The sequence below is a fragment of the Protomyctophum parallelum genome (genome assembly GCF_964188405.1).
Source record: "Protomyctophum parallelum genome assembly, chromosome: 6".
Classification (NCBI taxonomy): Eukaryota; Metazoa; Chordata; class Actinopteri; order Myctophiformes; family Myctophidae; genus Protomyctophum; species Protomyctophum parallelum.
The window spans coordinates 17,512,417-17,529,256 of record NC_139701.1 but is presented as its reverse complement, the minus strand read 5'-3'; the positions used below and the strand labels follow the sequence as shown (position 1 = coordinate 17,529,256).

Genomic DNA, 16,840 nt, shown 5'->3' with positions numbered 1-16,840 from the left:
AGCATGTGCACACAGATTGGTTCTGGTCTGATGGATGATGAATTTAGTGAAAGTTGTATCGATTTCTATTCGTCGAGCTGCCAGAGTATTGAGACAAAGCCCTAGGTTTACAGAAGCGCTCTGTTCCTACTAAGTATGAATGCATTTGCACTGCTTGCCTGTGCTGTGCAGCCATCTGAGGTATGTGGAGCATGTAGGAGTAAAACAAGGGAACCCATTCTGCTTTGTTTGAGGAGATGCATCGGAAGAGCTGCGGATTGAGCGTCCCTTCAGAGCGAATCATCGCCCACCCGACACAGCCATCGGCCTGGGTGAAAGGAGGGGAGGGGGAGCATGGCTCAGGGTTGGTTAGGGTCAAAGTTACGTTTATTGAACCTCACAGTCATATCAATCATAACATTGCTAGGTGAAATAGTATACTTCATATCCATGTAGATAATGCATGATTTATAGTCAGTGATTTAAAGTGTAATAGTGACATTTCCTGAGAAATTGTACAATTTGTACAACCGTCTATTCAGAGCAATATTGCAACCATAAACTTTTATGGTATACTGTACCTGTATGGAATTGCTGCTGAACATTGAGGCTGTAAGACAGGACATGCTGTCATTCTTTTGAACAGTAAATTGTTTCTTTAAGACTGTTCAAAATGGAAAATGACTTGAATGGATGGATAGGCCTGAATATTTAGAGTCCGTAACTCAGATTCATACGTTTAATCTTTCAGGGTGACGATTATATATCATAAGCAATCAAGGAATTCAAATGCATCCAATATGAAAACATTCTTAGGCATTCATTCAGTGTGCATCAAATAGCTACATTTCTACGTCTAGTAGTATGGTACTTCATCAAGTCATTCTCTTTTCTCATTGTTTTTAAGGTTTGCGTGGGCTGAATCCAGCTCCCAGCTTTAAAGGCATTCTCAAAATATGGGTATTTGTATTGAAAACAGTTGTGACGTGAATGATATCAAGCTACATGAAACTGCCACTACAGTGCAGCGCTGAACCTCAATCTGATGGCTCATCATGGGCTATAGCATCTGCACAGATTGTCTGCTGCTGGGTGGGAGCCATGGCAGGGTGACGTGAGAGAACTTTAGATGAGTTTAGATCCGTTTCTTCTGTTTCTCAACCAGAGATGTGGATAAGATGAACACATTCACCTGGAAGCAGTATGGTCTGCCCTTTGAATGAGTGCTTTTTCTTTCTGCTACCAGAAATCTGCTGTAGCACTGATGAGGAAGTGCTGGAGGAAGTGGCTGAGAAGATGAGTTTTGAGTAATGTGTTTTAGGTAATGTTCTCCAGGATGTAGAAGATGAATTCCATGACTATGGGCTCCTCGTTTCTCTTGCGCCCCCTGCTGTGGATGACAGGGATCAACACGCTATCCAGGGCATTGAGGTACTGAGCTGGGAGGGTCTGGCCATTGCTGCCGGCCACATATCCCACCTGAAATGAGAAATTCAACATCACAAACAGAATGATCAGCATCTTCATCATCTCGCTGGAGATTTCAACCTACATCATCTAGCTCAGCGATTCCCAACAAGTGGGCCCCCAAATAATTAGCAACTTCAGATTTAAATGATATAACATCAATGAAAACAAATATCATGGTCAAGTGTTTTCATTGTGATATCAATAAACAGCAACTTAAAGTATACAGTATTGGTTCCATCGACCATAACATCTTCAATGGATTGATCATTATAATAAATATGTCCTGAAAATGCACATGGCCTACCCAGGCCAGATGGGTGGGCCATGAACACTTTCAAGATTTTCAAGTGGGCCCTGATCCAAAGAAATAATAATAAGCTAATCAAACGTATCGTTTGAATCAACATCTTGCACCGTGCTGACCTCTTGGGTGTCAAAAGTGACCCGCAGGCCCAGTTTAGCCATGCCGTCCTCCTTCAGGAGCTTGAGATGTGGGCACAGTGCCAGGCAAAAAGCCCGGGCTATCCGCTCTGTCAAACGATTGTGTTCAGCCGAGCCAGCTGCAACTCCCTTGGCGTGATCCAGCCTCTGTAGAAAGAAGACCTGGACAACACACGCTAATGTGCATGTGTGCACACAAATGAAGGCACAAATGCAAAGTAAGGAAACCGTTTTGGATTCACTTCCAGTATTAGTGTTCTTCCAAAGCCCTGTTGGACTGTCATCCGTGAAACCTACTGGATCCTCCCTGTCTGAAGAAATGCTGTGGTTGAATACTGAATGTATACATGTATACTAGTGTAGATAGTACTGTAAAGACCCCTGAGGGCAAGAACGCATCCGCCTGGGTGACAGCAGACTGCTGGACGAGCTCTGGCGCTTTGGAATGGGGGGTCAGATCAACACAGACATGCAAAAGTGTAGCTTTTCGGCGAAAATCGCCGTTTTTATCCCAAATATAGGACCTGTGTGATTCATGCAAATCCGTTAAAAAAATGTTGGGGGGGGGGTCTGTCTGTGGTGTGGACACGCCGGCGTCAGTTTCTCTCGCTGTGTGTGTGTGTCTGTGTGCTCGCGTGTGTGCATGCATGCGTGCGAGTAAATAAATAAAGCATGTGCACACGTGTGTGTGTGTGTGTGTGTGTGTGTGCGTGCGTGTGAGTAAATGAATAAAACACTTGATACATACAACTGGTAGTCCTACATCCCCCCCCCCCCCAGGGCTTATACTAAATGGATATAGTGAATATAATTTTCTATTTTACATGATGTGAAGAGTGTAACTGTAAGGGATTTTTAGATGGGAGTGCGAGTGCTGGACCTGTTTTCTTTTTAAATCACACCCGTGTGAAGTGTCACTCTTATCATCATACATCATCCATGCATTGTCATTTTTGTGACAATGAATGTGTGGGGTTGTGTAGGACAAAAATATCCGATATATGACAATTATTCTCCATTCATTGTCAATGGCATTTAGGACACAAATCTACTGAATATAGGAGGGGCTAGTGCTCCTGTTGGAGTAAATTAATTGTTCTATGACTATCAGGACATGAACGTTAACATCTTGCTCAATACTGACTAGATTTGTACTGATTTAGTAAATAATCATCTGTCATTTTTGAGTGGTGCAGCCACTCAACCACACTATAGACAGCTACAGTATGTGTGTGTGGCTGTGTCCCTGGGTCTGTCCCTGGCTGGGTCCCTGTGTCCCTGGCGGTGTCCCTGTGTCACTGGGTCTGTTCCTGGCTGTGTCCCTGTGTCACTGGGTCTGTCCCTGGCTGTCCCTGTGTCACTGGGTCTGTTCCTGGCTGTCCCTGTGTCATTGGGTCTGTCCCTGGCTGTGTCACTGTGTCATTGGGTCTGTCCCTGGCTGTGTCACTGGGTCTGTCCCTGTGTCACTGGGTCTGTCCCTGGCTGTCCCTGTGTCACTGGGTCTGTCCCTGTGTCATTGGGTCTGTCCCTGGCTGTCCCTGTGTCACTGGGTCTGTCCCTGGCTGTTCCTGTGTCATTGGGTCTGTCCCTGGCTGTCCCTGTGTCATTGGGTCTGTCCCTGTGTCATTGGGTCTGTCCCTGGCTGTCCCTGTGTCATTGGGTCTGTCCCTGGCTGTGTCACTGGGTCTGTCCCTGTGTCACTGGGTCTGTCCCTGGCTGTGTCACTGGGTCTGTCCCTGTGTCACTGGGTCTGTCCCTGGCTGTGTCCCTGTGTCATTGGGTCTGTCCCTGGCTGTCCCTGTGTCACTGGGTCTGTCCCTGGCTGTCCCTGTGTCATTGGGTCTGTCCCTGGCTGTGTCCCTGTGTCACTGGGTCTGTCCCTGGCTGTCCCTGTGTCACTGGGTCTGTCCCTGGCTGTGTCACTGGGTCTGTCCCTGGCTGTCCCTGTGTCACTGGGTCTGTCCCTGGCTGTCCCTGTGTCACTGGGTCTGTCCCTGGCTGTGTCCCTGTGTCACTGGGTCTGTCCCTGGCTGGGTCCCTGTGTCCCTGGCTGTGTCCTTGTGTCATTGGGTCTGTCCCTGGCTGTGTCCCTGGGTCCCTGGCTGTGTCCCTGGCTGTGTCCGAGCACGAACATAGCGTTATAGCATTTGTTCACCACCAAGTGTCACTGTTGCACAGCCTAACACACAGACACACAGGCCGGGGAGGAGGGCTAGTACAGTACAGTGTAGTATATACTGTCCCCCATGACCCCCCCCCCCCCCCCCATCCAAAGTGGGTTTAGTACCGATAAACGCTTAAAAGATTTGCGCCGCGGCTTTCCCCGCGGCACAGCGTTGGCCCCGCACACTGTCACCTTTTTCACCTTTGGCCTGTTTGCATGCCTGTCAACAACTTTGGGGCAGGCCCGTCTAGAGTTTAAATGGACAGGTATCAGTCAAAAGGGAAACTTCGAAGAGGAAGGATGGATGGGGAAGGATCAACATATGGAATGTCATAACAGGTCAGCTCCATATATGGAGATCTGTGGGTTTGAGGCCAATATTGATTAGTGTACATTGTACACAGTGTACATTGTATGCTCAGTACTGTCCCCTTGTGAGGTCTTTCTGTCCCCTGCATCAATTACTTATTGCACATTATGTGAATGGCAATACCTGCTTGCGCCAGATTCATTCATGCATAACTTCTCTGTCGAAAAAGAACAATTCTGACGTTAAATATAATTGTTAGTGGATGTTTAATCTACCTCAGTCCATCGTATGAGCTTCCCATTTTCTTTGTATTCAGACTTCTGGAACATCTTGGTACTGCTGATGGACTCCATGGATTTTCCATCGATTGGGCTGATAACTCTGGGAGACATAAACCTGGTGTTAGATTTGGTGCGATGCAACTGTCATTTTACCTGCTTTTCTCCAGCTTTATCAGTTAGTTACCACTAGGACTTTATTCAGGACCTTCCTTAGGTCTCAGATCCTTTGTGGGTTGAATCAAAGTCCACTAAATAAAGTCCTGGTGGTAAAGCTCTAGACTAGACAATGTGCCACATCCCTCTGCTTTGTTTCGGAATGGATCATTTCTGTTTCTGTCAAAACATTCTCTCCTGCTGGTGGCAGATGTAGTATTATCTTTTTGATAGCCCAACTGTGTGCCTGCCACCAGCAGTCATAAAGTCAAATCCTTATGCAAAATTAATAGGCTATGCCACTTCCGGGTTATATTCTCTTCTTTCGTTTGGTCTCAGTGCTCTGGCTTCTATTAAAGATCAGTGTTTTGACATTTAAGGCTACATCCTAGTTAATGGTGGGGTCCCAGGGAGTCCCCAGCTAAATGATTGATAGTATGGATTTTACAGTTGTAGACTGGAAGTCCCAGAGATAATAAATCAGATCAAATCTGTGGTGTAATGCCTATAAAACTAAACAAACCGTGAAACGTATTTAACAGGTTCTGGTTTTGTTTCCATATTATGCAACAGCTCGGTTTCAGATAAGGTTCTCAGAACCTAATTTGGGCCCTGCTCATAATACTTAACAGTAACCCCTGAACCTGAACTTGAACCTGAACTACTTTCGAAATGTTTCCCTTCAGGGGTTTTGGTTATAACAGAAACGTAAACAAAAAAACCATCACAGAACTCCACAGGTTCTGGAAAGTTTCGGAAGGTTCTGGGTTACAGAGCCATCTGGTTCTTCTCACCCTCTGTTCACAGTGCATTTTTCCTCCACCCACTGAATGAAGACCTGCTCCTGGCTGTCTGACTGGTCCAGCCGTCCACAGGTCACGGTGAAGTCCTTCATTTCACGTAGCGCCCGCCTGAGCTCCGCCATGGTTTCCACCGTGATCTGCACCATCAGCCCATCTGAGGAGAGGGACATCGATACAGGAGGAACACACACACAGACAGCAACGTGGACGCACACACTCTCATGCGCATAAACACGGACACGCTCCTACACAGGCAGTCCTTTTAATTGTACATTGACACACACACACACACACGCGCGCACACACACACACACACACACACACACACACACACAAATACAAAGATCGACACTCTAAATAAAGTGTTATTCAGGAGGGTGTTTACTTGCTTCACATAACGTACTTATGTAAACTACAGAATTCCTGGAGGTGAGTAAAATGTGTGGGGATATTGGTTGCCTTTTGAATGACTTAGACTTGTATGTCCTACCTTCCACAATGCTGGACTTGGCGAGGTATCCTGCAGATGCTTTCAGGGCACTACTGAATACAAAAAAGCAAGAGCCGGTAACTGAAAACAAAAACAAAACAAAAAAACAGTTGAGACAGTTGAGTCCACCAATCATTGCAGTAAATCATTATTGTGATATCTATTAAAGGGATTGTGACATAAAAAAAAAGGTTTTGGAATTGTTCTTGTTTTTTTAGGTTTTCTAATCTCAATTGCACCCAAAAAACATGAACTTTTAACATTCAGCAGATTTTCTGTGATCTGGGGTTTTCTGGCTCAAACAGGTGCTCTGATTTGCCGGCAGTAAGTGACATCACTTACTGCAAATCCCATATATGTCAATGGGATTTGCCAGCAGATGTCACTGTGTTGCCTGTTTTCATTGTAGCTCAAAAGGCCCAAAAAACCCAAAGAAAACTTCAGACCACAGAAAATCCACTGAATGTTCAAAGTTCAGGTTTTTTGGGTGTAATTGAGGTCATAAAACCTAAAAGAAAAAAGAAAAAGAAAAATAAATGAAAATGAATGTCATAAAACCTTTAAATGATAACACAAAGTGCCACCCTGTGGTATGAAAGGGATATTACAGCATCTTATCCGACTTGTATTTCACCTCATTCCAGGGCTTGTATTCAAACAAATATAAAAATAATTGCGACGGGCAAGGAGGTGAATTACACATACGTCAGGATTTGGGACTAGCTTTTCGCAGAGCATGGGATGTGCGCTGATGTGGCCGTCATTGTGGTTCCAGTGGGGTGCCTTCCGCTGTGTTCATTTAGACCACATGCAAGTGTGACCTCACAAAAATAAAAATAAAAATCAGACCATCAGCATCCACTAATGGGTGTGGATGTTGCTTAATCCCCTCAAAGGCAATCACGCCTTAAACATTTGACCTCCAGTAACATCAGAGGTTACTAGATTGAGACTAGAAACCTTTTAGTAATTATAGTAAAAGGTATTTTAACAACTTTTACTTTTAGTAGCAAATTCTGATTTAAACTCAGTCTTTGAACACACCATTGAACTTTTGGACCTGCATAGGCTATTTAAACTATTTAGCTTTAGTCAGGTCTTAGCCAACTAAAAATTTACACTGGCATAAATGGAACTAAAACATAATTGCCCAGACTCTTCTTCAACAAAGATGGCGAAAGCAAACATTCTTTGTTCTGTATGTGTATGTATACAATTGTATGGTACAAAACACTGAAGTCCTTAAACCAGAAACAAACACTATGCCTAAACCTAACCTTAACCCTAAAGTACTTTATCGTCCAAAAAGATGGTCTGCGGTTGTTGGAAAAATAGTGGGATTCAATACCAGGAGGTGTGGGTTGGGAGTCAAATGACTAACGACTCTAACAAGGCTGGCTGCCAGAATGGGGTTTTCTGGCTGTTTTAGAATGTGAGAAAGCCCCGCCTTGCGGATGCCCCACTACTTATTACTACTGCCCTACTAGTAGTAGCCGGCAGGGTAAAACCGCCCCATCAGGTTCCACGCTCTGCGAAAAAGATAGTCCTGTCAGGATTTCCCCTCTTGTTTCTAATTCCATTCATTGATTGCAAGAAGTTCACACGTTTTTATACTTAAAGAAAGAACTTCCTCTACCACTAGCTTGATTACAGTATGTGACGGGAAGCCCAAACTGCTGTGTCACTGAATCAGTTTAATGAGGTGCTCGTCCACCGGTGCAGACCTTTGCGTGGCTGATTGTGAATGCTGATAGCCTGGGTCTGATACTGGCCGTCCTCTCCCTGAACACAGATGAGGTGGGAGTCTGCTGCCTCATTGAAGCACGCTCCCAACGCCAGCACGTGCTCGTTGGACTTGTTCAAGGCCTTCATCAGCTAAGGACAGGTGGACAGACAGAGGACAACAATGACCGATGAAAATGAGAGCATCCTCTGACGACAGAATGACGGTGCCAGCTCCTCTCAAGGTTGAGTGTTTTTTATTCAACCTTCAGTTGACCATCTCTCTCAGCAGCATCAAGACAAACATAAAGTTAATGGCATTACATTGCACCATACCTGCAAAATGAATTTAGTCCCTTGTTCGGCACAAACAAGGGACTAAATTCATTTCGCTCCTATGCCACCAAAATGTGGAACACCCTACCAACAGTCATTAAGACATGCGAATCCCTTGACTCTTTCAAAACCGCTCTCAAAGGGCACCTACGGACGGCTGCAATTCAAAACTGGCCCCCGTAAAATCTGAATCCCCCACCCACCCCTTTTCCCCCTCACTGCATATGTTTTTATGATTTCCTGTTTTTGGCTATATAGAAGTGAATTGAACAAAGTGGACCCTCTCGTAAACAAGTGTAATGCTTTATTGGGTCATCCACTCACAGTTGACAGTTTTTGTATTCAGTTGTGCTTGAAATGTAATTCTGCAAACTGTTAATAAATACATCAATCAATCAATCAATCAAACCTTGTTAATGGCATTGTACCATTAAAGCATACCTCGTTATAGCCATTTGTTGGAATCTTTATGCATGTCCTCTGAGCTTCCAGGTCCACAGTGAGTCCTGGCACCATTGGTAGACTGTAACGGTAATTTCTAAAGTCCTGCAATCAGAATGAGAGGAGAGGAACATCTCATAGCTGATGACAGTTTGTTAATGTTGTTGCCATCTCTCTTAAACAGATTCAACTTTCAACTACTGTACTGTATATTATCCCTCAGATGGGAATTCTACTGGAACAGAAACATCTGTTAAAAATGCATGTAATAATAGATAGTCAAAGAAATGGTATCTTCACTAACACTGAAAACAGAAGAACATAAAACCACTCAGAAGATAATCATTGTAGGATCAGAGGTTATCCTATAAACTTCTATTCCTAACTATTGGTTTTCTCATAATGTTGGCAACCTCGACATTGAAGCTCATTTTACAGTTGCACTTGCTGTAGGTTTCTCTGGATAAGATGTTTTAAATGTTAATGATTATGGATGAGAACAATTAGAACTATAAGGACAGCTGCATTCCTCACCACCAGCAGTCTCATTATGGTGTGTCCTGTCTCTCCAAACAGCGCCTTCCTAAAGCGTACGCTATACAGTGGACACGGGTAGACTGTAGAGAGATAGGAACAAGGCAAGTAGATAACATTCAATACTGAACGCACGCACGCACGCACACACACACACACACACACACACACACACTCACATCGGTACTCAGCCCCCAGTCGTAGCATGAGGCGCAGGGGGAAGGCTTTGGCCCAGGCGATCTCTGCCCGATGGACCAGCAGGCCAAAGAGACAGGGCTGGCTGGGCAGAGGAAGGCCATGCACGGACTGGAGAGTGGAGCACACATAGAGGAAGCCTGCATGTTCATCACTGCCCAGGAAGGAACCGCCAAAGCGGGACAGGGTCAGGTGGCTCACAATCTTCCCTAGAGAAACATAGTGGATGTCAGGCCTATTAAGGACTGTATACTATTACTTACAGGACATAGTAGTTTAAGTATTTTGAACCAAAATAGTGGCTCACACAAAATATTCTACGCTTCCCAAAAATGCAAATATCCAAAGTAAAAAGATGAGGTAACCGGTGTACAATTTGCAAGAAAAAAGGTTTAATACTTTTAATTGTGCATAATTTACACAGCATTTGTCTAAGCTCACAAACACACTGTAGACTACTTGACAACACAACTCTTCCTCATGTACCAACCCGTAACAACAGCCTATTCAACACTGTAAAGGATGCTAATTTGAAACTATTAAATGTTTTTTTGCATTGGTCTATCTCATCTTCATTATAACAACAATGATGTTATGTTTTGTAGAATCCCGAACCCTGATTCAGAACATTTGCAAAAACTTTACTACAGCACTGTATCAGTATCTATGTGCATCCTGTCTAATACTGTAGTATTGTACATACTGTACATGGTTAGCCTGGTCCTTTAAACCATTGTATTTCAATTTGACTATATTCTTAGTTCTATATTCCTGTCTGCCCCAGCTGTCGCTCATTTGTAATCACGCCCCTGTGAATAGTCTTGTTCCCCAGTCAGTCCTCATTATCTTGTGTATTATGTTTGATAGCTCCTGTCTTTGTTCACCTGTGTGATTGTGTCATCTGCATTAAAACACAGTCTTGGGGTATTATGTGTATCACCTCTTGCCTTGCTGTCCTTCATTTCCGTCCTCAACAGCATGAAACACTAACATGTAACAATTAATGTTCTGGCAATCCGAGTTACAATATGTTATTTGATCAATTGAGTATATAGTACCTCATGGCCTAAGAGTGAAATCCCAACAGCGAGCTAAACCTAAGTGTTGTGTATTAATCATCCGGACTTTCACAATCAGATGCGCACAAAGCAAGAGGAGATAAATGGATGCCAGCAGTAGTAGAGGAGGTCACAGGGCCATTGTCATACACTGTTCAGACTCCAGACGGACAAAGGCACAGACGACATGTGGATCAGCTGCGTGGACGAACACAGAGGGAGGCTGGAGCAGCCGTCCCGGAAGGCCCTCAACAAGCTCCAGAGTGTGAAGAGGATGGTCCATGTCAACATCCGGAGACAGGGAGTCCAGTTGGGGAGTTGGCCATCGGAGCTGCAGCATCAGCTGCTGAACCTCCACCAGGAACTGTTGGCAGTACCCCAGTAGCGTCAGTGCCACAGCGCCCTAAACGAGTTACTATGCGTCCTAAACGTTTTGAGTACTGACTTTTGGGGTCTAACTGGGGGAAAGGGGTATTGTGTATTTTCTACACATGATTGCTGTTTTTTGACTATTGACTTTTGGGGTCTAACTGGGGTAAAGGGGTGTTGTGTATTAATCATGCATAGTTGCTGTTGTTGGCTAATTGTGTAAGTATAGTCTCTGTTCCTTTAAGTGCTGGGCTGGGGGTGTGTGTCCAAATCCAGTGTTGCTCTCCACTCAGTATGTTTTGAGGTCCCGTTTGGTGAAGTTGAACAGTAAAGACAAACTTACCCTAATTAAGACTCTCAGATATTATACTAAGAACCACACTCTACAAGTTTAGCATGTTGGTGTGCAGTGTGCAATGGCTGACCTGTGAGAGCGTCCCTGTACAGCTGAATGAAGTGGTTGAAGATGTCTTTGGGGAAGCTCTTCTCTTCGGGCAAACACTGCAGCAGTATCACTACCTCCACCTGGCCTACCGCATGCATGCCCTTCGAGGTCACACACCAGCACTTCCTGTTGACGTCTACACAGAAGCCGACATACAACTTCATGAATCAGTGTAGTCTACATTTAATGTATTGCTAGAACAGTGGCCGGAGCAGCCCCTAACAAACCTACAAACCTGCTTTGGAAACAATTCTAAAGTTTTCGAATTGTTTCTGCCAGTTTCGGACAGTTTTAGCAACCACATTGAATTTAGATTCCACCAGATGTATTGGTAGCGGAGATCTCAGATTGTCTGGCTACGCGAGACTACGCAACAATGACGTGCAAGCTGTTTTACCCACACAAAATAGTTACTGACTGCTGAGATAAAGAAGATGCACATACAGTTAACCAGTTTGACCATGGCAAGCAGGTTAGCATTGAGGACAAAGACCAGAGGTTTGGGCCTGCCGCTCTCCAGCTCTTGAATGAGGAACACCTCAGACGGTCTTTCCTCCACAGTATAATCTGAGGAAAACACACAGTTACACAGATACTAGTATATATAGCCTGGAGAGCCTCTGTTTCAAACACAGGCACTTCCCTACATCTCCTCTCACTTTCACCACTATCTGCTCCAGCAAGCTTCATTAACATTTTATGTAAGAAATCTGGCTCAAGGACGCATCATTTATTGAATATTTGTTGGATGAGCCGGATTTTAAACATCAGAATCTAACATCAGTTAGCATTCATTGCTGTTGTTAATTAACCTTAATTGAACTGCCCACAGTAGCACAATTTTGTTTTGAACTATAATGGCCAATGGAGATCAGTGGCAGCTAGGTGTGAGAGGGAACACATACTTGTGCACGCACTAGCGCACACACACACACACACACACACACACACACACACACACACACACACACACACACACACACACACACACACACACCACTGACTCACATATGCCTTGTTCAAGAGGCACACTATTGTCCAGGATGGGCAGAGTTAAGTGTGTCCAGGTAATGAGTGGTGATATGACCTTTAAGTCGCAAGATAACATTGTGCTGCAGAGTCTCTGAGCTCACTTCAATGGGAAACCATTAGCCCAGACTGTACAGTACGTTGTGTTGTGATAACATTATGAACAGAGCCTGTACCTCCTTTCACTCCGGTTGAAGTGAGGATTGGAGGTAGGCCATCCAGGGGGATAAGGTTGGCAGAGCTACTGATGTAGCTGCTCACTATAGGTGCAGTCCCCCAACCATAGGGACCACATGCCTCCTATATGACAAAGGAGAGAGGAGGCAGGGGCACAAGGGAGAGAGAATGGCCATGAATTTAGGTATTATAACTGGTATAGTCAGTGTCGGGTGGAAACCTCACCGTCCAAAACGGTTTAGGTCCTTTCAGACGGGGAGCGGGTGACGCAGCCTGGATCAACGACAGGTCTGCTCCAGGTCTGATCATGAGGGGCGTGGGACTCCCGGGACACGTAGGTGTAGGGGGGGAAAAAGCTCACCACAATCCAGGTCTAGTCTCCCACAGGCATGTGCACGAAACGAAACGAACACGAGTGTGACAATTTCACGGGACCACGCAAATGAAAATATGCTTGCGCAATCGCCCCTCAACTTCTCTGCCCGTCCAAAATAAATGCACGCCTCTCATTTAAAATGAATTACTAGGCACACGCCTAGTAATTCATTTCCAGGCGTGCAAGAGGCGTCTGAAAAGGCCATTACTCTTCAGGAATCAAATTAAAAATATATGGAAAATAGATGCTCTAGCTCAAAATGTGAAGATCAGCTATTTTTGCTACCTTTGTGTGACACTGACAGTAGTATAACAAAGTTGGGCATTCATGAAAGAAAACAAAAAGTTTAAATATGGAGATAACCATGTTCTCTCCACAGTCCACAGTCAAATGGATGCTAGAATCATTATCTCACATTGATGTTGGTTTCCCCTGGCCGTACGGCTCTCCTCATCTGCGGTGAGCCGACAGGGCTTCTCAATGGTCCTCCCAGGCAGGGTCTTCTCATGAGTGGTGACAAAGTGGGCTCTCTGACTGGTGTAGTCGGTGCAGACTCGGACTGCTTATTGGACAGAATGTCGTCAGCAAACCACACCCTCCTCCTCCCTCTGGGAGGTGTCCCTGAAGTGAACAAAGTGTCACCGTCAAGCAAAGTCATATAAATGTTGTATACAATGCAGATTTTCAAAGTGCCGGGCTGGCTGTCAAGTTCACCGAGGGGGCATTTGGCATTTGGCAAACAAAAAAGATCAAATAAATTATAAATAAATAAATAAAATGCAGTATATGATTTAAATTTAAATTAAATTCGTAATATTGTGCTAGTTTAACAATTCACAACCTGGTGTACCTATTTTGGGCATGTCATTAATTAGGACTATTTGTGGGTCTTTTGCATGAAATGTTTTCGGAACACCTGATAATCAATGGCCATTAGTTCTGTATATAAGAAATGACTCCTATCTCACTTTTAACAAGGGTTTAATTCTCACTTTTAAGAAGGCTTGAGTGACAGGAGACACAAACACGTCCCTCCTTGCCATCCATGTGCGTGAGTCGGAACTTCAGATTAGAGCAAACTGCACAGAAAACCTGGGCAACACATGGGCACACATCAATTCACCCAGTTAGTCACACAGTTAAATATAATTTGAGATTGAATGAATATCATAAAAAAGTAAAGAAGCAGTTATTATATAAATCAGAATCCAGAATTCTAAACTTAATACAATTTACTTTCTAATGTGTCATCCATTTTCTCACCTTCCCGCAAGCACGGCAATGGTGTCTCCTCTTTGTGAAAGTAAACTTGACCTCACACTTCATGCAAACTTGTGCTTGAGCATCAGGCACCCACTCTGGGGCCACCTCCCCAAGGACACTTGCTCGCTCCTTTGCCAGAATACCAACCGGACAGTCATTGTCAGGATCTACTGAAGGTAGCTCATCAGAGGCTGTGGTGTGAGCCCCCATTACTCCACTGGCTGCTTCTCCGTTAGCCTCATGGTGTCCATTAGGCTCAGGGATACATTTGTCCTGGCCATGGAGCTCATTGTCCCCCAAGCTCCCATACGTCTCCTCCAGGTGCTCCTGCTGATGATCAAGCCCGCTTTCCTCCACCTCCTTCTCCTCAATCACGGAGTCCTCCTTGGACGGGAGTGACTTTGGCATTTTATTCTCCTCCTCCTCCTCCTCCTCTTCTGGCCATGCAGCTTCAGCAGGGCTCAGCACCAGGGGACTGCCGTCCTCCCCGAAACACCTCTCTCCCCACGTGGAGAGGGTGGTCACAGTGCAATGGCCCTCCTCGAGGTGTTTGAGGAGCTTCTGAGATTGGATCTGCAGCTGCGGGGCTGCAGGGCTCTTTTTGACAGGCTGCCACGACTGAGCAGGTTCCAATGTCTTCTGGTCCACGGGGCCCGCTTCGGGACATTGGACAGTTCCATCTGTGGGGGCTTTGGATGGGGACTCTGGTTTGATGTGAGCACAGCTGCCCAGACCTGGTTTAGTGACGTCCCCATCTTTGAGCACCAGGAGGCAGGGTCTGTTCAACCACTGGTGCTTGGTGTCCATAAGAGACGGAGTGTCCCCTTCATCTGGTGATATGGGAGTGTGTTATGATTATAAAATATCAGGCGCAGGCAATCGCATGCGAAAGGACACACTTGAGTGCACATTCCCTCTCTACACACAGACAAAAGCCACATAACATACCAGTGCCACTCACTCACACGCATTGCACACATGTACGCATGTAGTACACACACAAATAAATTATAACACATTCGTTAGAGAAACATGGGTTCCCTAGAGTAATAATGGGCACTTAACAGCTTGGGCCCTTTTATATCACTATGGTAATAGATTTCAATCATCATGAAGCTCCATTACCTCACTCTTCTTGTCCCTGAAAGGTGCATGTGAGCTGAGTCACACTATATAGTGGAATATCGTCATTGCTAAAGGGTGCCAGCTACTCTCTGAAAAAAGATAGTTCTGCTACAGATTGGTTTGGTGTGGACCGAACAGTACTTTATCGAACCATCAATGTTCAAATGATTTAGCAAATTAATGGTATACATTACTGCTATGCAGAGAACTGTTAATGGTTCTGTATCAATATTTTCATTGAAATCTGTAATATTCAGCAATCAAGTCCATAAGCTCCACCGCCATGAGGCTTCCCTCAGGAGAAAATACTCGAATGATTCTGTGTTCAATACAGAAGCACAAATCGATTTCTGTTCGCAATGGCTGTGTGCTGTGTATAATGGTCATCTTCGGTTGTATATTTATGTAGAAGCATACAACTGATTGTATTGTACTGTTTATCATAGGCATATTTGCTTATATGACATATTGATGAGGTATATTGGGGTACAGTATAGCTACATAGCGACGTAGGGTTTATTGCCTGGCAATACTATTAAACCATTGATTTTCTGTATAGGGCTATGTATATATTACTGTGCACCTTCATGGTGTATGAATTGACATAGGGCTATATAAAAGCCTATATGTGCCTGTTTATTCAGAATGATTCAGAAAAGCTCTAACCAAATAGGGTTTGTTTTGATTGCAGCCAAGTTATCTCAGTCAGCACCTTCTGAAAAGCATAGGCTTAAAAAACGGAAAATAACCGACAGTGAGCAGCATTGAGACAATAGCTAGTCCATTTCAATTTCATTCGCCCAGTAGCCCACAGTGATTCATGAATCATGATCAATGTCATGGCACAGGATCTAACTAATTGCCCCCCCACCCCACCCCACAAAAAAGACAAACGTGCAGCTGCCTACTGCTACTGTACGTCATATAGTTCACTGTCACAGTTCAACACACCACGACATATAGGCTAATGATGTATACAACTCAACTGACTCGTTAAAACAGAAATAGAGAAGAATGTGGCAACAGCAACAACTCCGATAAAGTATCCGGGATAAACTGCATTGCAGGTCCTTTGCAAAAAAAAACAAAAAAAAAAACATCGTCTCTGGCTCTGCCAATCATGCTGGCGGGCTACCGCTACCGAGCACACATGTCACGGCAGTGAAGCTCGCTCATACAGCTGACTGGGCGCTTGTTTCGCGGGACAGTGACGCATCTAGCCTGCTATCATCACACGTGGAAATGTTTAATCCGCTTGCGACCATTGAACACAGCAATGCGACATTTGCTCCCCATATCCCGCTAGGCGAATTCAAGCAGAATGTTTTCCCAAATATAACATTCGCTATATAATAAAAAATGCAATACCGAGCGTTGAAAACACACAGGTTTCGGTGTAGGGCTATCGAGCGCCACCAAAAAAATGCTAAATCAGCGGGTTTTTTTCTGACAAACACAGGCGGTATAGAACATTAATCCGACAATAACACCAATAACGACTGAATGAAAATTCCTTGATAGAAAAAAATTACAGTCTTACCCTCCGTTATTGCACCCAAAAGACTCTCGTTCTCGCCATCCCGGGCAGTGAAGAACTTGAGCATTTTAATCTACAACATTTGCGGGCTGCTGAGGGAAACAGAATTAAGCAGCGGTCTCTGGCTCACAAACGGGGGATT

At 44.6% G+C, this 16,840-nt stretch overlaps 1 protein-coding gene across 1 annotated transcript; it reads right to left on the bottom strand.

Annotated features, from left to right (window-relative positions):
* Positions 1–451: 451 nt before the first annotated feature.
* Positions 452–16,765, bottom strand: zfyve9b (zinc finger, FYVE domain containing 9b; the record flags this gene model as incomplete). Its single annotated transcript, XM_083766648.1, has 16 exons — positions 452–1,458; positions 1,873–2,052; positions 4,640–4,745; positions 5,593–5,755; positions 6,092–6,172; positions 7,816–7,966; positions 8,591–8,695; positions 9,125–9,207; positions 9,304–9,528; positions 11,172–11,327; positions 11,636–11,758; positions 12,397–12,520; positions 13,189–13,394; positions 13,766–13,865; positions 14,037–14,866; positions 16,702–16,765. The coding sequence occupies 16 exons, from the start codon at positions 16,763–16,765 to the stop codon at positions 1,297–1,299; spliced, it is 2,859 nt and encodes a 952-aa protein (XP_083622774.1). The 3' UTR covers positions 452–1,296.
* Between the last annotated feature and the right edge of the window lie 75 nt (positions 16,766–16,840).